At 38.0% G+C, this 23,877-nt stretch overlaps 1 protein-coding gene and 1 long non-coding RNA gene across 4 annotated transcripts in view; one reads left to right on the top strand and one right to left on the bottom strand.

Annotated features, from left to right (window-relative positions):
• The window catches only part of LOC143888430 (NAP1-related protein 1-like), a 32,412-nt gene extending 8,535 nt beyond the window's left edge, over window positions 1-23,877 (top strand). For both annotated transcript variants that reach the window (XM_077392842.1, XM_077392840.1), the window contains 3 exons: window positions 10,174-10,230; window positions 10,317-10,376; window positions 23,467-23,877. In XM_077392842.1, the coding sequence (XP_077248957.1) occupies window positions 10,174-10,230; window positions 10,317-10,376; window positions 23,467-23,553 (204 nt within the window). In that variant the 3' untranslated portion in view covers window positions 23,554-23,877. The remainder of the gene's footprint in view (window positions 1-10,173; window positions 10,231-10,316; window positions 10,377-23,466) is intronic.
• LOC143888429 (uncharacterized) lies at window positions 14,348-19,323 on the bottom strand. Of its 2 annotated transcripts, XR_013254594.1 has the most exons (5): window positions 18,854-19,323; window positions 18,172-18,259; window positions 17,272-17,321; window positions 16,360-16,461; window positions 14,348-14,713 (listed from the first exon to the last, which is right to left on the bottom strand). It is a non-coding gene; the product is annotated as an uncharacterized LOC143888429 (long non-coding RNA). The 2 variants fall into 2 exon arrangements; XR_013254593.1 differs by lacking the exon at window positions 14,348-14,713 and having other exon boundaries at window positions 16,075-16,461.

The raw sequence follows: 23,877 nt of genomic DNA, 5'->3' as shown, positions 1-23,877 counted from the left end.
CTGACTGATTGCTTTAGATAACCTTCGGAAGCACCTTTTTCAACCGGTCTGCTAAGACGTTAGCCAAATACCTTAGATAAACACCCGAATAGGCTGATAGGTCGGAAGTCACCAAGACCAGATGCACCCTTAATCTTTGAGATAAGCGTAATAAAAGTGGCTTTGGTTCCTCTGTCCAACTCCAAACTATTATAGAATTTTGTGAAAAATTTAAGGCTATCCACCTTCACTACGTCCTAACAGGTTTGAAAGAGCTCCATACAAAAGCCATCAGGCCTAGGGGCTTTATCTCTGCCTAAAGCAAATAGACTTGCCCTCACCTTTTCCTCATCGAAAGGTTTTTCTAGCAGCTCTCTGTCTCTCTCCTCCAAGCTGTCTAACGGCACGCCATCTGGTTTTGGTCGCACATTGTTTTCTGATGAGTATATCCTCAAGTAAAAGCCCACAATCTCATCTGAGATAACTTCTCCTCCCTCATAACCCCATCAACCAACTAGTCTATGATGTTGGCACACCCCTAGCATCGGCAATACCATGAAAATAGGCAGTATTTTTGTCTTCCTCTTTAAGCCATAGGGCTCTAGATCTCTATCTCCAAAAGATTTCCTCCTGAAGTACCTGTCTATTATATTGCTCTTTCAAAGATCCCATCTCCTTCACTTCCTCTTGGCTGGCCATCCCATTCTCCTCCGCCCTTGCAATTTCCTGGATCTGAGCTAACACCAATTATTTTTTTCCTCACTGATTACACTCCTTTAACTTTGTAAATGTCGTAGCTTCTTCCCAATGATTGCATCTGCCGGACCTGAAAAAGAGACCTCGTTCCACCCTTCGCCCAATCTCTCCTCCATCTTGGGATCCTCAAGCCATGCTAACTCGAATTGGATTGGAATATGACCCCATGACTACAGTCTAGGGTCAAAAAGTAAGGGACAATGGTCGTAAATGGTGTTTGGCAGCGCTCTTTAGTACACATCTGGAAAAGCCTCCAACCACTGAGGGCAGATAAGAAACTTGTCAATCCTGCTATGAGACTCTCATTCCTCGACCAAGTAAATTGGTCCCCATTGAGCGGCAATTCTACCTGCTTATGGCTCCCAATAAAATCTGCAAAGGCCATCATGCATCGACTCGTTCTAGTACTTCCCACTCTTTTGTCCACAAGTCCAGTGACATTAAAATATCCCCCTAAGCACCACGGGAAATGCCATCTTCTCCTTGTATCATCTAGCTCTTGCCACATTAATCCCCAACCAGCTCTAAGAATTGGCCCATATACCCCTGTGAACATCCACATGGATTGATCGAACATCTTTCTCATTACAATCGATATCGAGAATCTCCCGATATGATTCTCCCTCATTTCCACTTCAGGTGTGTCCCAAGCCACTAAGACTCCCCCGCATTGCCTACGGGAGTCAATCACCGCACAGTCCCACAATGACTAGCATCCCAACGCCTCAAGACAGATCTATTCATGTTCTCCATCTTAGTTTCTTGAATGCATATAATTATTGGCTTATTCATCCTCATCGGCTCCTTCACCTGAGCTTTTTTTCCGAGGCTGCCCAGACCTCTTACATTCCATGTCATAATCTTCATCGATCGCCAATTTGAGATATTTGCCCCCCATGTGACTAGGGGTGGCAACAGTTCGGTTTCGGTTCGGTTGGACCCCAAACCAAACCAAACCGAAATTTGAATCGGTTTGGTTCTACCGAACCGAAACCGAACCAAAATTTGAATTGATTTGGTTTAACCAAACCGAAATCAAATTTTCGGTTCGGTTCGGCCAATTTCGCCAACCCTTACTCATAATCATTGGAAATCGGGGGCAACGGTTCGGTTTGAAATTTGAAGCGGTTTGGTTCTACCGAACCGAAACCGAACCGAAATTTGAATCGGTTTGGTTTAACCAAACCGAAACCGAATTTTCGGTTCGGTTTCGGTTTGGGTACAAATTTCAGCCTTGGCTGAAACCGAGATCCGTTAAAAAGATATGAAATTTTGTTTCTTTGGGCCAAAATCGTCGGTAATTTCAGCCGAAATTTGGTAAAGTAATAATAATAATAATATTTTATTCAAATTTTGAAATTTCGGATTGAAATTTATTGGGAATTTCGGTTTCGGTGCATTTCAGTTTTGGTCTTGACCGAAATCCGAAATTTTGCATTTCGGTCGAAATTCAAAACCATGCTTGTGACGTAACATATCCGAATCTGCCTTTGTCTCAGTCTCGCATCCCGTTGCATCGTAGTTGACTGAGGACTGGAGTCTAATTAGCTCCCTAATTGTTGTTCTCGAAGCCTCAGATCTAGACACTAGGAAGCACGGGTACTCTCCTGGGGCTCTCGCACCCGCACCCGACACGTATGGGGTGCGGGTATGCCCCGGGTACGTATCCCATTTTTTTTTTAAAAAAAAAAACTAGTTTTGGTGGTTGGGTGCGTGTCGGGTGCGCACCACACGTACCCGACACGTCCTGCTTCTTCCTGCTGCTCTCCTGTACTTCTCTCTACTTTCTTGTACTCGGTATTTACAAGTAAATGTCTTTACTATTTTTTATTGTCCATTTACTTAAGATTTACATGTAAATAACGGAATACCCCCTTTTGGATTTATTAAAAATAGTTTCAACACCCAAATCTAAGAGGAAAAAAAGTCAACTCTCCAGTTCTAGTACAAAATTCAAAGAAAAAGGGTCGGGTTAAAATAACTTCCAAACGGTGGGATATTTTTCAAATTTTAAAAATTCATAAAATCTATTTTGTCCAAACATTATTAAATCCCAAAAGTCCGGTAAAAAAAATCTCATAATTTGGTCTCTAAAAATTATTCATCTTGTCAGGCACTGGTGACAGACTTTTTTTTCTAATGAATGATGTATTGATGCCTCATGTTATGAAATATGGAACTTAATCACTTATGAAATGAAGAGTAATATTAGAATTTTCCATTTTGGTGATGTTATTGTTATTTGATTGCTCTACAATTATTTTTTTTAAAATTTTTATAAATATATAATAAAATATTAAAATATATTATTATATTCGGCGTACCCGAACGTACCCGCACACGGTTTTTTTGGCAAATCACGTACCTACGTCCCCGTGTCGTGTCGTACCCGCACCCCGTACCCGTACCCGTGCTTCATAGTCTAGACACATAACTTGGTCCTGGATTTGACTGTCCCTTCTGCTAGATGAAACATCCTGCATAAATTCGACTCCGGCGTATGATAAACCCAAAGCCCTTCTGGTGACCAATATGTGGTTCACCAGTTTCTCTAATAGGTCATTATCTGGGGTTTTTCAGCATGATTGGAGCCACATCTTCCCCAATCTGATGAATTATGGATAACTCTGTACAAGCATTCACAGAATTCCCACTCTGCCCTCTTCTTCTCTTTCTGCTACCGTAGTCTACCAGATTTTCTTCGTGGAACCAATCTGCAAGGCCATCATGCATTGACTTGTACTACCAGATTGTAAACTTGTTTCTCATCAAATGCACCACTCGTCCATTGTTATATGCGGCCATGGTATCTTTCTAGCTCTCTTTGTGGTATTTGCTATTGTAGAGACCTGATCTAGTTTTGCTAGATTCTTTAATATGAGATCTACGCAGCATGCTACACGAGGTCCAATAAAAATTCGCATATTTTAGTTTCATTTTTCCATATGCTTTGCAACTAGGTTGACTATCAATCATAAAACACACCATATTATGAGGACTCACATATTGAACTTCATAAAAAATTCAAATAATGCATCGGAATTCTTCACAATGCTCGGTGCATCCAGATGATAAATATGCCACCATAGGTGTGGTAAGACAAAGAAAAACAGTCAATGAGTATTGTTCTGTATCTATCCAACCATGGACCATAATAGAGTACCCCAAGCATGTCCAAGAATATTTGATGTTTGTTTGCCAGGTACTCATCCAATTTCTGCCCAATGTTTTTCAAAATCTCACTTCTTAAATCATGATTTGAGGACATTATACGTCCAAACCTTTTTTTAAGTGGCATATATGTCTCAAACTTATTGCAGCGATTTTATCTGTCATTGACTGTAAAAGTTGCAACTTAGCTGCATGAAACAAGATTTTAGTATCTATGACTGAATACTTGTGCAGGCCCAACTTGCAAAACAGATATTTATACCCAATACTTCTATTATTCAAAATGACTATCAGAATTCAAACATGTTAGTCATGTTAGTCGCTTTGTATTAATTATCATGTTTTTTGGCTTGCTTGTTAGATATGTATATTTATAATTTTAAGTATGCAAGTCTTATCAATTCTATTTTAACTGTGTTATTAAGTCCATTCTAAGTTAAATCTATTTAAGTTTTACAATATTATTTTTTGAAAATGAAGTTTTACAATATTTTATTTATACGTGTCTTTTATCTTGTCACACAGTATGCGATACTCATGCCCATATTCGTATCCTCCATGTCTATGTAATTATCTGTATTTGGGTATCGTAGGTTGGCATCATTCATGAACTTGCCAACTGTCATATCAGCTTCATCTACCAAGGTTTTAAATTTCAGTTTCAGTTTCGGTTTCGATCATCAGTGAAATGGAAACATTTCGGTTTTGGTAAGAAATTTCGTCCGGAATTTTGTAAAATCATGGAAATATTTCGGTACGTAATCACGGTCAACATTTAGGTAAGATTTGTCACCACTGGTTTTTCTTTTCAGTTTTTGTCTTTTTTTAGAAATATTGCAAAAGAATCTCGTTGTTCTTCTCTTTTCTACGGGAAGGGAGTTAATTTTTGTTAGGGTTTTCTGTCGAAATGTTGTTTTTTTATATATAAAAAGTTGCATGTTTCACATTTTTTGCGACGGAGACATTAACGAAATCTTGAAATTTCGTACGTAATCTTGTAATTTTTTGAATCCAAGTGGATTTCGTTTCAGAGGCAGTTAAAAACTTAAAATTGAAATATTTCAGCCATTTTGTTTCGTTTCGGCCAAAATTTAAAACCATGTCATCTACTTGCTTCTCGCCTACCAAAACACTCTTTATGTGTAGCTGCCATTATGGTTTTGTTGTGGAGCAAAAAGACTTCTCAACTTTGCCATTTCAAAAAAAAAAAAAAAAAAAGACCTCTCAACATGCCACCCTTTTTGCAACCTTTTCCTTGCCCTTTGCTCAGAGCTACACGGTGGGGGCTAGTAATTGCAATTTCTTCTTCTTCCACCACTTCCACGGATAAGGATTCTCAACCTCTTCAAAAATCCCACATGCTGTTACATCATTATAAACTTTGGTTGGATGCCCCCTTAGCCAAGTGATGTCCCCACATGATATTCACCTTGTTACAATATATACAAATTATTTATTGCGAGTGTTCGCTACAACTCTACCATGAGCCCATGTTGGATAGAAATATCTAGCAAGCTTATAACCAATGGGTGATGCCGCGCCGGGAGGTCCCAAACTCATTCAGAACTTAATTCTGAATGAACGAAAATGAATGAAAATGCTATCTCCTTCAAATCGCTTTGCTAGAGGGGCAGCAATGTGCTTACCACTTGCTGTAGCTTTAGATCAGTGTCATAGAAGAAAATGATGAAAAGTGGCGAATGGGATCATCTTTAAGCTTGGGATAAGGCCTCAGGAAAGGAAAAATCCCTAAATATGACAACATATACTAATGCATTTCAACACTTCCATTCGATTTTGGGGGAGTTGAAATGCCCCAAAACTTCCCTTACTTTTCCAGCCAAAATGGCCAAATGCCCCCTTAAAAATGGGACACCGCTATAACAATATGACTGAAACTCCCATTTTCAATCGATTCCGCCCAGAATAGTGTATCCCGGTTAGAATATCTGGAAACACTTCATAAATTTGAAAGTAATTTTCCGTTCTGTTTTTTGCTTTCTAGTTCTTGACTTCTTTCCATAACAGTAAATTTTTGATATCCCATCTAGAATGGAACAGAATTGACAACTATGCGTAGGATCGACTGATAATTGCCTAGCCTTGGAACACATAATAACCTTGTTTCTTCTGAATAGATAAAGGGGAGTAATAATGAAAGGAAGAGCTCCATTCTCAATAGCCTATTAATCTAAAGTGGATAGGTAGAAAGATTCCGCATTTGATCCTGTTGTTGACCCAATGACCTGGATCCACAGTAGCTGTGAAAGAACTCATTGATTCAGTTGAATCGGATGCACAGCATAAGCAAAACTATCTAGGGTATGGCCCTTGCCTAGATCCATATATAGAGGCTTGAGTCATCCGGCATTTGAACCTGCGGAGCCGTGCCCAGTATGCAGTATGGGGAAGGCTTTTGCACTTTTTGATCTTCTCATTCTCTAGCTCATCGTCCTATCTCATTCTCACAGGCACCACTAGAACAAATAAGCACAATGGTTCTTCAACCGTGATCACTTTCTCTTTCTTGGAAATGAAGCCAGTTGAGTCATCACACATGGACTTGTTGTGATTAGTCATTTCAGTAGGGGACGTAAGGATCACCTCTTTCTCGATCGACATAGAACATCGATTCATACTTTGATTTATAGTTTTTAAACTCCCCATGTCATCTGGACTCCCCGAGTCGACTCCCTTTTCCCTTGGCTGCGTTCTGCGTTTTGCCGCCGACGCGTTCCACCTTTTGCCCTACAAAGTCAATAAAAACTCCTTTGGCTCTCCTAGATTATGACTGTGTCAACTGAGTACTCAGCTGCATCAACCGAGTACTCGACCGCGCCGTGCCGAGTCGACTAGGATTTTCTTCGGCCGCGTTCCGCTTTTCTAAACACTGTTTTGATTTATGCTATGATTCACCAGCACACCAATAGCCTTTTCTCTAAATCGACCCGCTTATTAAAGTCATGTTTTGAAAAGATGCGGATTGTGGCTATTGATCCGGAAAGATTAGTTGGAATTGCTACTGAGTCTTCGAGGGGAAGCATCCACCCTGCGATTGATCTGATTCTTCCTCTTTACTAATATAGGGCTTGGAGCTGGTAGATCAGATTGAATGAAGGATGGGAGGATGTTCCGGTATTTGAATTATTCGTTGGGCTACACTATGAGATGAAAGCCTGGACGGACTATGGTTCAGAGTGCCGGTCAATGCCTATAATGCTTAGATTTCCGCAAGAGAGCCACCTACTTAGGGAATGGTTATAGTCTCTTACTGTTCTCCCAATAGGAATTTAAGAAGATGAGGGGTGCTCCCAATGAGAGGCAATCGATAACTCGATAATCTGAGGAATTAATAGAATGTGTTCTCATGGTTTAGTGCGAATAAGTGGGGTCAGTGGAACCACACACACACACACACACACACACACACACACACACAAAGGGGGTCAGTGGTGAATTGATAATCGAAGAAGGCCTCGAGGACTGAGTTCAAGAACAGGGAGGAATTATAGCCAGGCGACCATCAATGAAGGACTGCTGCTTAGGGGCTATTCTTTCTATCTATTCTTACTCTGAATATCTCTGCGACGGGAAGAAACAACCACCACTGCTCTTTCCCTCCCCGACTGGAGAAAGAAATCCCTTATTCCATAGGCCCAAGATTCAATATCCATCACGGAATGAACAACTGTTTTAGGAAGAATGAACTATCAAATTATTAATGAGGGGGCTCAATATCGATCTATGAATGAGCAAAGACATGATCCTCACTCTTTCTTTCTCAGTGTCTAGATCGAACAAGAAGCATGTGTCGTCGTGAGTCAAGAATGGTTGACCCTTTTTCTCAACAAAAATAACAAATATCTTTCTTTACTAGCTATGGCTAGAGGCGGTACATCTCGAGTGAGATCTGCCGATTAATTAATCTTCAGATCCCTTTCTTTCCCTGCTCGCATTGTTGGAAAGGGTAATCATCAAAACTGATTTATTGATTTATGGTTTTTTATCTGTTCCATGGTACCCACTTTCAAATTTAAAAGCTTGCCAGAAAGGACTAGGAGATCTGGGTCTCGGACTTAGGTTTGTGGCTGAGCAGGTCTGTTTTAATTGAGGATCTTCTGGCTAATGACTTAGGATGGTCCTACTCATGATCAACTTATCATCTAGGTTGAAATCCTAGGCCTACATCAGGTTGTGTGCTCCATCCTTGATAGACATTGTGTGTGTGAGTGTGTGTGTGTGTGTGTGTGTGTGTGAGAGAGAGAGAGAGAGAGAGAGAGAGAGAGAGAGAGAGAGAGAGAGAGAGGTGTTTAGAAATGCGGATGTGAAGCAGAATGCGGCCAACAAAAAATCCTTGTCGACTCGGCGACATGGTCATAACTCATAACTCAGGAGAGTCAAATGAGTTTTTATTGACTCTGTAGGGCAAAAGGCGGAATGCAGAATGTGGCCAAGGTAAAAGGGAGTCGACTTGGGTGAGTTCCGAGTCGAGTCAACGAGTTTTTAATCACTCAGAGAGAGAGAGAGAGAGAGAGAGAGAGAGAGAGAGAGAGAGAGAGAGATGATGATGATGATGATGTTTTGGTTTCATTGAAAGGGTTTTGAGAAGTATTGGCAGGTTGGATGTTGTTGGTATTGCAACTGTTTGAGCAAAAGACTGGCAAAGATGTTTTGGTTGTTGATTTTTGATGGAGAGAGAGAGAGAGAGAGAGAGAGAGAGAGAGAGAGAGAGAGAGAGAGAGAGAGCTCAAAATTCAGAACTGAAAAGGGGATTGGATTTTAGCTCAAAATTCAGAACTGAAAAGGGGATCGGATTTTCTTTGTACTGTATCTGAAATGAATCCTGTCTATTCCTATCCTTCGATTCCTCTCTAGACTAGACTTTTGGGTTTTCAGCCAACTAACTTCAATTCAAATATGTATGAAGTATTAGCTTTCTTTTTTAGCGAGAGCAGGTGCAGTATGAACAAACAAAAAAGAAGAGGGAATAGAATCTAATTATTTTCTTTACCCATTCAAAATAAAAATAAAAATGGGGTACATTAAAGGTGATTTCAACTCTATTCCAGATTTCTTAACAAGGGAATCTCTTCTGCAGGATAAGTAACAATGCCTCCCAAAATGTCCATCCCTCCTAGTAAAAGAAAGAAGCATGTTCTAGCATCCAACCTTCTCCCCCCAAGTCCTGGTATGATATTTCCCTTGAAGTTGAGATTGGATGTAATCATCTAGCACTATCAAACCCCTTTGATACTCTATCCACAAAAAATCAACAACCAAAACCTCTTTGTCAGTCTTTTGCTCAAACGATTGCAATACCAACAACATCCAATCTGCCAATACTACCCCAAAATCCTTCTAAGAAAACCAAATCATCTTACCATTCTAAGCAATTCGCCCCCAAGATGGAACCTCCAACAAGAAATTCCAACTCCAATAATTGCAAAATTTAAATATCGAACAAATAACTGAATTCTCCAATGGGAATGTTAAAATCAATCTCTCTCAAAGAAAACAAAGACAAATTAATCCTGAATCCACAAGGTATTCTTAGGCTTCAGCACCATCAAGAAGGTTATGTTAGGTCCCCATAGGTGACGGGACCCATGTACACGCTATAACTGGCATGCCAGGTATAGGTCCAATTGCCTCTACCAACCTAGGGGACACTGATCATCCTCCTTCCCTTGAAGTGATATTTAGCATTTTTCTGGAAATCAGAATATAATTGGAACTAGTTTCAGACTACCATCGGAGCTGCAAATGTTGTTGGTTGAATTTCTTTCATAGGAGTTTGTTTTAGGCATATTTATTTCCAAGTCATTTTTTTTTTTTTTTTGAAACGGAAAGTCATTATTTTTTTTTGAAAGATATAAAGGTGGGGGGTCCAATTGTGTCCAGCCCTGAGGGCATTGTTGGGAACTGAGGCACACCAACTCGTTGTCCTTCTACCGTTGAGAGCGGGAAGTAATCGCTGCTCTGTGAAACCAGCCTGGCGTGTTGCCTTCCGCTCTAAGAACCACGTAACTTGATCCTTCGCCCGAGTCAAGTGACTCAGCTAACCCAACTTAGAACGGGTGAGTCAGAAATAAGCACCTCAAACCCTGCCAATCGGGGTCAGGAATAAGTGTCCCATTTCAAAGTCATTATTGTTAAGCATAAACTTGTAAAATAGTCATTATTTATTTCTTCAAATGTTTTTATTCTCTTACAGTCTTTATACAGCATTTATTTGTCAGTTCATTTGATTTACTTGAAACTTACCAGGTGGCTGATATAATTAAAGAAGAGTTATGGACAAATCCTTTGAAGTATTTCAACTATGTAAGTTATAAAAAATCATCCTTTGAGCTGAGATATCTATGTTTATTTGCTTGGGTCAGCCTTCTTACAGAACCCTTGAAATGCAGGAGGGAGATGACGAATCCGACGAAGAGGATGATGAAGAAGATGATGAAAATGAAGAGAATGTAAGTCTGACTTCTTATTTTATGAGAACTGTTTTATTTGAGTCACTGTCATGCCATGCATGGTGCCATGTGGCATGATGTGCCACTTTATTGGTCATATTAGGCTCTATCATGTGCCATCCATGTACCGCCACTTGAGCCATAGGACACCATGATATATAATCCTTGGCTTGCAAGCTGTGCCATGGCATGATTCTTTTTTTCTTTTCTTTTAATATTATCGTATTGGGAAAATGTTTGTCCGTGCTAAAATAGGGATATTAACCTGATGCTTGCCAAACTCTGTCACCAATATCTCCAAATTTTAAACATATCACGTGATTTTATCGCGACATTTTGATAAAACGACAAAATTCCAAAATAATTCCGAGATTTTAAAAATATAGCGATGTTTTTATATTAATAATTTACCATATTTTTACATAATTTTTTTATTTTATATATTTTTCATAAATTATATATTTATATAAATTTAAATAGTTTTATTTTTATAGTGTTTTTCTCGATATAAACCAGAAAAAAAGAAAAAAAATAATATATCCTGGAATTTCTCCTTGCCGAGAAATTCCCGAGAACGATATTTGTGACTTAGTTACCAATGACAATGCGATGATTTATTATTTTCTCTTTTCCATTTTTTCCTAATAAAGAATATCTGATTGGAACTTGGGAGCCAATGACAATGCGATGCTTTACTATTTTCTCTTTCCTTGTTTTTTCTGCTAAAGAATATCACAGTCAATTTGTCTTGTCATGTGTTCAACCTCTGTTGTCGAAATCTTACGATTTACGATTCAAATCGATTCATGTGTTCAACCTCTGTTGTCTTGTCATGTGTTCAACCTCTGTTGTCGTAAAAATCTTATGATTCAAGTACGATTCGACTTTGAATCGTGCGATTTTTACTATTCTTCTTACGATTTTTATGATTCTCTCTGTTTTGGATTTTGAGAACTGATTGTGATTTCAAAATGAAAATCATTTCAAAAGGCTTTGTTTATTGCTGACTTTTCTTTGTATGATGATTATTATATATTTGAGTATGTGCTTTGTTTACTGTTGTGATAAATTATATAATGATTTGTTATATGATGAATATAGTTTGTGCTGTGTTTAGTAATTTATTGTGCGATGAATATGGTTTGTGCTTTGGGTTACTAATCATGGAATTTTATATTTATTGTAATAGTTTCAAATGGAAAATAGACAATTACTCATTTTATTCTTATTTTTTACCTTTTTACCTTTTTAATATTTTTTCTCATTTTCATATATAAATCTAAAAAATTCTTACGATTTACGATCCGATATACGATTCGATACGATTCGAACCCTGTTACGATTTAGGATTCCATTCCGATTTTCAGAACCTTGTGTTCAACAATGCCATCTGCCTTTTAATTATGCTGACATGTGGCATACATGCGTGCACTGTGCACACGCATATAGATATAGTAATGTATATAGGGGAAATCATAACCACTATCCCTCGTTTGATAATGGCACTCCTCACTTTTTTTTATTGCATGTTGACAATATTAACAGCCTTGAGCAGCTAATTGAAGAAGTATCAATAACCAGAGGAGTGCCATTATTGAAAAATGTTGTGTGGATATTATCTCTCCATATAGGTTCTGATATAAAATACCATTAAAAAAGGCATGACACCCATGCTAGTTTGTCCTATATGTGGCTAGATAGAAACAAATCAAATAATGGTGCAAAATTCCTAAAATTTATGGTTGTCAAAGCAAATACATTATTTCCTATCTATATAATATATGTGCTTGCTTGCGTCTATCATAGAAGGCATTTCGCAGATGGTCTGTTGCATCTGACAGCAGCCACCTCATGAATGAAGAGAAAATGTGCTGAAAAGTGAGCCTCTGTGGTGTGGCTGCTATCAGATGCAATAGGCCATCCGCAAAATGCCTTCTGCGATGGACGCTAGCAAATCTCTCACACACACACTAAAAAAATATTTGGGCCACATTTTTGGAGTGATCCAAAGCATTCATTTGGAAGGCCCATGTGTTTGAGCACTCTAGCTCACAAACTGTTTTTCCCTTTTATATATATATATATATATATATATATATATATATATATATATATATATAGAGGAAAGTGTCTCTAGTCTCCCTAGATAAGCTTATCTACTCCTCCCTTTAAAAAAACACAGTGGGCCCACGCTGTTTGGATGATCCAAAGCATTCATTTGATAGGTCCTAACATAGATAGGGTGTGCCCAAAAAATCAGCACCAAAGGGTCATCCTAGAACTTCGTTTTGTGGTGCCTTGTGGTACCCATTTTGGACACGGTGTGCCTAACAAAATGAAGTTCTAGGATGACCCTTTGGTGCTGATTTTTTGGGCACACCCTATCAATGTTAGGACCTATCAAATGAATGCTTTGGATCATCCAAGCAGCGTGGGCCCACTGTGTTTTTTTAAAGGGAGGAGTAGATAAGCTTATCTAGGGGAGAGACTAGAGACACTTTCCTCATATATATATATATATATATATATATATATATATATATATATATATAGAGAGAGAGAGAGAGAGAGAGAGAGAGAGAGAGAGAGAGAGAAAAGAGAAGGTACTCCCTAGAGTAGATAGCTTATCTACTCCCTACCTTAAAATAACAGTTGGGGCCACATTGTTTGGGTGATCCAAAGCATTCATTTGATGGGCCCTCACATAGATAGGGTGTGCCCAAAAAATCAGCTCGATAGAATCATCCTAACCCTATGAACTGTGGAGGCAAAAAATGGACAGATTTGTGCAGGTTTATACACGTCCATTTTTGCCTCCACAGTTCATAGGGTTAGGATTATCCTATCGAGCTGATTTTTTGGGCACACCCTATCTATGTGAGGGCCCATCAAATGAATGCTTTGGATCACCCAAACAATGTGGCCCCAACTGTTATTTTAAGGTAGGGAGTAGATAAGCAATCTACTCTAAGGAGTACCTTCTCTTTTCTCATATATATATATATATATATATATATATATATATGTATGAGAAAACGGTTCCTACACACATGTGTAGATAAGTTATCTACACACTAGCTTAAAATACAGTGGGGGCCACATTATTTGGGTGATCCAAACCATTCATTTTTAAGGCCCTCACATAGATAGGGTGTCCACAAAAAATCAGATCCATAGGATCATCCTAACCATTCGAACTGTGGAGGCAAAAAATGGACTGATTTGTGAAGGTTTAAAGACATCCATTTTACCTCCACAAATCGTAGGGTTGGGATGATCCTATGGATCTGATTTTTTGTAGACACCCTATCTATGTGAGGGCCTTTAAAATGGATGGCTTGGATCACCCAAACAATGTGGGCCCCCACTGATTTTAAGCTAGTGTGTAGAGAACTCTCTACACATATGTGTAGGAGCCGTTTTCTCTCTCTCTCTCTCTCTCTCTCTCTATATATATATATATATATATATATATATATATATACTAGTAAAAAACCCAGTGCGATGCACGGGCCGACAAAGAACTGTACGGACCACATTATAGGTTGATCCAAACCGTCCATGTGATGGAACACAACATAAATAGGTTGTGCGCCAAAAATCATTTCCATAGGCTGATCCTAGCCATCCAATCTATAGAGGTTTCCATAATATGTTGTTCCTCTTAAATCGGATGGTTACGATCACCCTATAGATTTTTTTATTAAAAAAGCATAAAGGAGGGGGTAAGATTGAAATTAGGTGGCTTTAATGGGTGCCTTTGTTAAAAAGCATAAAGGAGGGGGTAGGATTGAAAATATGTGACTTGAATGGGTGCATTTGTTAAAAAAAGTCAAAAAAAGTGATGTGTAATTCTATTAGAATTTTGAAATAATTCAAAAAATTCTCTCCTTTTCTCTTCTGCTATATATATATACTAGTAAGAAACCCCGTGCGATGCACGGGACAAAAGAAAATAAATTAATGGTTAATTTAGAGAATCATTAAATCTTTTAGACTAGAAAAATTAAATAAGAGAAGAATAAAATCTCTATTGAAAATCTGAAGAAGTAAATGAATTATATGAAGATGCATCTAATGAAATGAGGAAATTTGTAAAGCTGTGAGAATAGCATGAATAATAGAAAAAAGTGCAATCATAAAAAGAGTGGAGTGTTGATAACATTTCTTTACATATCTATACGTTGTGGATAGACATTTTTTTACCTAAAAATGTGCATAGCTATATACCTGGTGTATAGAGACTTCTCTTTCCTGATATTTTCATTGCGGTATATTCCTTAGTCCATCTTTTCATGTTTAGTCTACTGGCAAGTTGAATTTGATTGTAAGCATCCCTGGACAAAAAACATATTGTCCTATAAACTAAATATGACCAACTATAAAGCTCTAACCAATGGTTGTGAAATCTTATAGTAAATTTTTTTTTTTTTTGCATAAGCCATCAATCATAAGAAGCATGAAAAGGAACTTGGATGTCATGCACATTCATATCATGCATGCCATCAAGTCATGTAGGAAATTAATAGAACAATGCGCCCATCTCCGATTCCTGACTAACCTAATGAATGGATAACCTATATGAGTGGCTTCAGGAGTGTGTGTTATAATATAATTTTTTTTTTCAGAAAGTAGGAGTCTGTGTTATAATAAACCGTTGTTTGGATGAAATAAATCAGGAACTTCTCATTGAGAAATCGCAGTGTTTCCTACGAAGGCTTCTGTATTTAGCCCTAGGAAAAATAACGGGGCTAAATCACAGGTTACATGTAGAACATCCATACAAAAAATACAGAACAACCATAAAAGAAACAATAAGCCAACAACATTGAACCCTAGAAAAAAGTAATACATAAATAAGAAATAAAAATAAACCGCTAATTAAACCCCCCAAAACAACTGCATAAAGAAAATGTAAAGGAAAATGCTAGGTCAAAATTTCATCCCTAATTGGCAGTCGTATAAACTTGAGATGAGGGGAATGGACTGTGAAGGAAGAAGGTTAATTCTATGGAATCAGTTTCTTAAATAAGAGGGAAGAACTATAAGGTGTTCATAATGAACCCAGACAATCATTATCAGGATTAATCACCTACATGACCTTAACCCCAAATACTTCATTGGCAGAGACATAGGCTTGCCAAAGAGACTGAAAAAGAGGCCAGGGCTGCTGCTTACAGAACTATAAATTTTATACAATGCAAGTTTCAATGAGAATAAACACCATAGACATGAATACACACATCAGTACAAACACACAAACACATACATGCATGCGTTCAGTAGAGACACACAAACACATACATGCATACATTCATGTACATCTGGACAAATAGATAAACATAAATCAACATCCAATATGAAACATGCTGGCTCTTCAGGCTTTGCCTTGGTTGGGGTCAAAGTGGAAGGAGAGCCCTCTGTTCCAATCTCATATTTGAGGTCATTGATGCTCTGGGGGGACAATGCTGGAGCATTGCCCCTACGACCATGTAAATCAATAATCAATGGGGAGGTGCAACATAGTTGGTAAGGAAGTTCAGATATCATGAGGAAACGGTTCCTATGAGCCTTGCACCCTACGACCATGCGAATCAAAATGGGGAGGTGCAACATAGTTGGTAAGGAAGTTCAGATATCATGAGGAAACGGTTTCCTATGAGCCGGTTGCAAGAAGTTCTAGGGTAGAAATATTAAATCATCTATTCTGCTGCCCATTTCATCAATCTTTGACACAATGTACCCGACATTGACTGAAACCCGATTTGCATCTGCTGAAGGTGGTCTTTTTTACAGAAGCAATAATGTCAGCAGCGTTTTCTTTCTATATGCTGAAGCTTACCAAAGATCAAAAGCAGTGAAACCCCCAAACTAAAATTTTAAAAAAGAAGAAGCAGTTGGAAATCCTTCAAACATGCTGAGAAGAAAAATAAGTACACTTATACAGTGCAATCAATAGGTACTACAAAACATAACACTTTACATTTCCTCGTAGTGTGTTGATCTCCCCATTGTGTCCCAAAACTCTCATAGATTGAGCACGGTTCCAGCTAGGTAAAGTATTTGTCGAAAACTGAGAAAGAACCTGCAAAAAATTAAAGAAGCAAAAGAACTTAAGCTGTCATTGAAATGTTGATGCCTTATCAGTCGTTCCTTAGTCTTACTTCTACATTGTTCTCATTGAGCTCCCCACAATGCTCACCGTTAAAGTGTGGAGTTCATGGATAAAGAAGTAATGCAAGCAGGGGATATATTTACATCAAGAAATCCCAAAACAATGCCGCGTTTTATGAAAACCCATCATTAAGAACACAAACCAAGAAATCCCAAAACAATACTGAATAACTGAACTGAAATTTTAAACGAACGAACAAAATAAAATGCTGAATAGAAGATCCCCAATCGAAAGAAAAACATATACGTGTTCAAGGGGGTGAGGTCATATATGTTGAAGAATGGTCGATAGTATAGCTCAATGAGATTCAGTTCTCTTTCCAAAATTCACTTCTTCCACATAGAAGAAAACATTGTTTAAACCAAGATGGATGGCAGTAATCTTCTTTAACATCAACACTTTGCCAGTGTTTTATTGATTATGTTGTCCACGATTCAAACAGGAAACACCATCCACATAACAGTATAAAGATTCCATAAGATAGCCAATTTTCACTTTAGTTTAGATCTATGATTCTATATGTTCTCCTATACATACAGATAAATCAGAAAAAATATATGTAAATGAGAATGTCACTTCAAAAAAATGTGTCAATTCTTAGAAAGTGTCAAGAATAGCTTCAGTAGTGTCAACAATAAATTGTTCCAGGACTTATTACGGGATGATTTCATAACAAAATTTCCACAATAATTTGTGCTTCAAATGAATATCTGAACATACCATATATTGCCCAGACAGCCCTCTTCCTATCGAGAGTCATGAGCGATGTTCTTGAAAGTCATTGGAAAAAAAAAAATTAGAGTTCACAATCCCCATATAACTCTCCCATAATAATTGTATGGTCAATCATGAGAATTTCAAGTAAAGAAAATAAACAAATGAACTATATTTCCAGAACATGAGTTTGGCATTCTTCTCATCTCTTCATTGCTTTCTCACTATGTTTTTAGTTGAAATGTAAATCTGAGTACACCCATGTTGGTTTTGTTGCTTACATGGAGAAAAAAACTTTATTCAAACCTAAATAGTATATGTAAAAGGAAAAAAAATATCACCCCATTTATAGTCATCCACCATAGCAATGACATCCACCATAGCACTAACATTGATCACCCCAAATACTCTGTCTCTCTGAGTGCAATTGTGAAATAATTGTCATTGAAGCAACGATTATTAGCCTAATCAAAGAAGTAGTATCAACTGCTCTTTGTTGGGCAAGGGATGGAAACCATAGTTGAGATCAGAGAAACTCTCAAATCTAAAACTGCCCCTATCATATAAAATAAATGCTATAGGTTAGTTCTGTCATGTAAAAGGTAGGTTATGTTTCAATGTAAAAACTATATAATAGGTCCAAAATTCAATTGATCAGGACCGTTTACTTAATATGCCTTACTTTGGATCCCACATGGCCCATATATTATGCCTATAATTTAATCCTAACATCTAATGTGTACTTTTTATAGTTCAACATGATAGATTGCCATTAAAAGTGCAAATCATCTTGGAAAGAGAGGTTGCCGGGAGATCTCTGAACCCATTAGCTACATAGACATAGATATAAGGGACTGATCCATTGAATGTAAAAATAATCACAGAGACAAAGCATTTGAAAGATACCCAAAGGTCTCCCTGTACTCCAAAGGTCTTTCATTCTATTCGAGAAGATGATGTTGCTCCCAAATCTATCTAGCACTTGCACAATTGTCTACAAACACAAAAACCATTAAGAAATAGATTAAAAAGTGAATAATAAAAGCCAACAAAATCATGGTGACAGTTTCGCTCTGTTTTGCTCCCCCTATCTTGGTTGATAGGTTTTGGTCTTTTCTGTTGGCTTGCCCTCTTCTAGTTTGGTGCTTTGTTTTCTGATCTTCCATGTTGTATCTTTTTTATCTTCATTAATAAATCTGCTAGGGGTATTGCCTAACCCTTACCCATCAAAAATAAATAAATCATGGTGACAGTTCCTGTTGTCACGAATTTTCCAGGTTGATATGGAAATTTTCGTTAGGATAATTACAACTACTGTAATTGGAGGCGTAAGGAACCTCAAGAATTCCAGAGTAAAGGAAATTTGGGAAATTGTAGATAATAAGAAAGAAAAGAGGAAAAAACCCAATCATTCCAGATTAAATGAAATCTCTGGACAAAACATGTTATGTTATGCAATTGGGGACACAAGAAACCTCAACATTTAGTTTAAAGGAAATCTGGAAATTTGTAGATAAAAATAAAGTAGAAAAAAAACCCAATCATTCGAGATTAAATGAAATCACTGCAACAAACATGCTCTCCTTACCTGTGATAAAACATCTAAACATGTAGGAGCTGTGGATTGCCTCTGTAAACCTTGAGATCAATCTTTCTAAGGGATAACATCTTTTCAGTTGAGATCAATATCTGTAGAGAGAAACCCAAGAGCTAGGGTTCTGGGTTAGTGGAAGAGAAACTGAAACCGGCAGTTAGAAATGAGTTAGTGGGACAGAAACTAAATACGGAAAAATACATAGAAATGAATGGATTTCTGGGTGGCAAGGATACAAAAGGGTTGGTGGAGAAGAACCGAAGTTTGAAAAATAAATAAAAACAAAATAGCAGAGAACCATTCTCATGGAAAATGTTAAAGCATCGAAGCAGGATTCTTCCCTGGGAGCCTTCGATTCCCGCTTCGATTCCCGTTTCGATTCCCGTTTCGATTCCCGCTTTCGATTCCCGTTTTGATTCCCGCTTTCGATTCCCGATCTGGCAACCTTGCGTTAAAGGGTGGATTTTATCCGTCTAAGAGGGGACAATATCATTCCCAAAAAAAAATCCCAAAAATTCTGTCCTTTTATGGATAGAGGATAGAGATGTGACGGGAAGAGAAGCTAGACCATATGACAACTAAGGGGACACGTGTTTGGTTAAGTCTTGTACGGGCTAAAAAATCTCAAAAAATCTCTCACCCAAGACACGTAATACATAGAGACGGAGATAAATTAGGGAGGAATGATGTTACCCTTGCATATTCCAATAGTAGGGATCATTAAAAACCTTATGAGTTTGAATTGTTAAGGGGCATAAAGGTAAAACCATATGAGAGAGAGTGCAGGAGATAAATCAAGAGATTAAAAAAAAAATCCCTTTTCCGAGTTCCTATATTGTAGTATATATATATATATATATATATATATATATATATATATATATATATATATAGAGAGAGAGAGAGAGAGAGAGAGAGAGAGAGAGAGAGAGAGAGAGAGTAGTGTTCCTGCGTAGCTGCTCAGATAGCTCATCTGAGCAGCTGCTTCAAAAACTCATGTGGCCCACATTTTTTGGGTGATCCAAAGCATTCATTTGAAAGGCTCTTCCATGGATAGGGTGTGTACAAAAAATCAGCCTTATAGGGTCATCCTAACCCAATCAAAGGTGGAGGGGAAAATGGACAGACACTGTTTCTGATCATTTTTTCCCTCCACAAATGACAGGGTTAGGATGATCCTAAATGGCTCATTTTTGGTACACACCCTATCCATGGAAGGGCTTTCCAAATGGATGCTTTGGATCACCCAAAAAATGTGGGGCCACATGAGTTTTTGAAGCAACTACTCAGATAAGCTATTTGAGTAGCTGCGCAGGAACACTTTTCTCATATATATATATATATATATATATACTAGTAAAGAACCCCTTGCGATGCACGGGCCTACAAAGAACTGTACGGACCACATCATAGGTTGATCCAAATCGTCCATGTGATGGAACACAACATAAATAAGTTGTGCCCCAAAAATCATTTCCATATGCTGATCCTAACCTTCCAATCTATAGAGGTTTCCATAATATATTGTTCCTCTTAAATCGGATGGTTAAGATCACCTTATAGATTTTTTATTAAAAAAGCATAAAGGAGGGGGGGGGGGGTAAGATTGAAATTATGTGGCTTTAATAAGTGCCTTTGTTAAAAAGTATAAAGGAGGAGGTAGGATTGAAAATATGTGGGTTGAATGGGTTCCTTTGTTAAAAGAGTAAAAAAAAGTGATGTGTAAATCTCATAGAATTTTCAAATAATTCAAAAAATCCTTTTCTTTTCTCTTCTCCTATATACATATAACTAGGAAAAAACCCCGTGCGATGCACGGGCCGACAAAGAACTGTACGGACCAAATCATAGGTTGATCCAAACCGTCCATGTGATGGAACACAACATAAATAGCTTGTGCCCCAAAAATCATTTCCATAGGCTGATCCTAGCCCTCCAATCTATAGAGGTTTCCATAATATGTTGTTCCTTTTAAATCGGATGGTTAAGATCACCCTACAGATTTTTTATTAAAAAAGCATAAAGGAGGGGAGTAAGGCTTTATAGGTTGATCCAAACCGTCCATGTTATGGAACACAACATCAATTGGTTGTGCCCGTAAAATCATTTCCATAGGTTGATCCTAGCCCTCCAATCGATATAGGCTAGTCCTAGCCCTCCAATCGATAAAGGTTTCCATAATTGTTGTTCCTCTTCAGGTGCCCGGAATCCGTCAATATTTTGCAAGTGTCCTGCATGAATAATATAAAGTAATTCTTTCGTCATTGTCATATGTCTTTACCTCTTCTTGGTAGTTTTTTTCCGTAATTTTCATAGACAGGTACCCTATGTCGGTACTTTTCGTATGTAGATTACGATTTTACCCTCACATAGATAGTATGTACAGATATGTGCGGAGGGCAAAAAACGGTAAAAATCATCCCCATTAACGTGTTAAATGGACAATAATTCTCCCTTTTCTCTTCTGCTATATATATATATATATATATATATATATATATATATCTCCATGAGTTAAACTACATGGAGATGGTGTATTTATAGTGGCTTGCTCAGGCTGCTTGATAGATATCTCCATGTAGTTTGACTCATCCAACCCATTCATTCTATAGGACATCACATAGATAGGGTGTTCCTACGAAACCATCTCCATACCATAATCCTAACCATTCGATCTATAGGAGCCTAATTTCTCGCCATCCATTTCAAAACCTCCACAAATCATAACCATAACCCATAATCCTAACCATACCTATAACCTATAAAATGAATGGGTTGGATGAGTCAAACAGCTATGGGAGATGGTGTATTTAGAGGGCTGCTCAGATGTGTAGCTACACTTTTCTCATATATATATAAATATATATATATATATATATATATATATATATATATATATATATATATATATATATATATATATAGGGAAAAAGGTTTCTGAGGTATCGCTCACCATGAGCAGCCCTCTATATATATGGGGGAAGTTTTTCTAGTCGGCCGACTAGAAAAGTTTTCTAGTCTGTTGGCAAAAAAAACAGTGCGGGCCCACATATTTTGTGTGATCCGAAGCATTCATTTGATAGGCCCTGACATGGATAGGGTGTGCCCAAAAAATCAGCTCCATAGGACCATCCCAACCCTACGATTTGTTGAGGTTAAGATGGACAAGTATAAAACTTCACTAATCTGTCCAATTTTTAGCTCCACAAATCGAAGGGTTAAGATGATCCTATGGAGCTGATTTTTTGGTTACACCCTATCTATGTAAGGGCCAATCAAATGAATGCTTTGGATCATCCAAACAATGTGGGCCCACTTTGTTTTGGGTCGGCGGACTAGAGAAGGTTCTCTAGTCGGCCGACTAGAGACATTTCTCTCTCTCTCCCTCTCTCTCTCTCTCTCTATATATATATATATATCCATTGTTTTTGTAGTGCCATTCCTCACTCTATTAGGCCCTGTTTTCATGATTGGCTGTTGGTAGTATTTTAGGAATTGGACCAACTTATAATATCTAATTAGAGAAGTGTAAATGGATGAATTTATCAAACTGTTGGTGAGCTTAAGCTCACTAAAGTTATGGTGAGCTAGCTTGCCCAATGACATGGGGGCCCACTTTGTTAGGATGATCCAAAGCATTCATTTGAAAGTCCCTTACATAGATGGGGCGTGTACCAAAAATCAGCTCCATAGGATCATCCTAACCCCTCCATTTGTGGAGGACAAAAATGGATGGACACAAAGCTGCCCCATTTTTGTCCTCCACAAATGGAGGGGTTAGGATGATCCTATGGAGCTGATTTTTGGTTCAACCCCCTATCTATGATAAGGCCTTGCAAATGAATGGTTTGGATCACTCCCCAAAATGTGGGACCGAGGTGATTGGGCAAGCTAGCTCACCAACAGTTTCCTCGCATTTATCTAACTATTGTTTTTGTAGTGCCATTCCTCACTCTATTAGGCCCTGTTTTCATGATTGGCTGTTGGTAGTATTTTAGGAATTGGACCAACTTATAATATCTAATTAGAGAAGTGTAAATGGATGCATTTATCAAACTAGGGTATATGGATATCATTTTTCCAGGTGGGTGTGTGTGTGTGTTGTGGGGGGGGGTGTATATTTGCTAGGCAATTTCGCAGCTGACTTTTGCAGGAAAACAGCCACAAGCTCACTTTAGAGCAGATTTTGTCGTCTCCATCTCATTCATCTGAGGCGGCGGTTCTCTCATGCAATGCAAAAGTCAGCTGTGAAATGGCTTTCCATGAAATTGCCTAGATTTGGGGTGGGTGTATTTGCTAGGCAATTTCGCAGCTGACTTTTGCAGGAAAACAGCCACAAGCTCACTTTAGAGCAGATTTTGTCGTCTTCATCTCATTCATCTGAGGCGGCGGTTCTCTCATGCAATGCAAAAGTCAGCTGTGAAATGGCTTTCCATGAAATTGCCTAGCAAATCTCTCTCTCTCTCTCTCTCTCTCTTACACACACACACACACACACACCCATCTGTATTTATGTTTATGTATGTGTAATACACATGCATCCATATGGTTTTTTTTGTTTCTATATATCTATCATGTTATGCTGAACAAATTGACTACATTTGCAGGGAAACATGAAGGGTGGTTCAGGTGACGACGACGATCAAGACGACAACGATGAAGATGACGAAGAAAATGAAGAAGATGATAGCTAAGCAGCCTCTTCCTTTTCAGTTTTTTTCGTAGGCAAATAAAACTAACTACTATCTATGAGTGTCCAGGAGCAAAGGTTTTCAACAGAAAAGCTGCCTTTGTTTTCTTTTTTCTTTGATCAGATTGTTAGATGTTTTGGGTTAGGGGAAGATGAGGAAAAGAAGAAATGTTATTCCTTAGGAAAATTTCATCTACTATCAGATATGTATAGCCATTTCGTATTTGTATTGCTTGTTCGAAACGCGCACTCTTTCTTGTTGATCTCTTATGATCCTTTGTTAAATATAAGCCGGCAAATCACCCTTTGTTTGGAAGTTATAATTAAA

Source organism: Tasmannia lanceolata, unplaced genomic scaffold (assembly GCF_043159265.1).
Source record: "Tasmannia lanceolata isolate RefF3 unplaced genomic scaffold, GAP_Taslan_0.1 ptg000012l, whole genome shotgun sequence".
Classification (NCBI taxonomy): Eukaryota; Viridiplantae; Streptophyta; class Magnoliopsida; order Canellales; family Winteraceae; genus Tasmannia; species Tasmannia lanceolata.
Note: the sequence above shows the minus strand (reverse complement) of the source record. Positions and strands in the feature narration are given on the sequence as shown.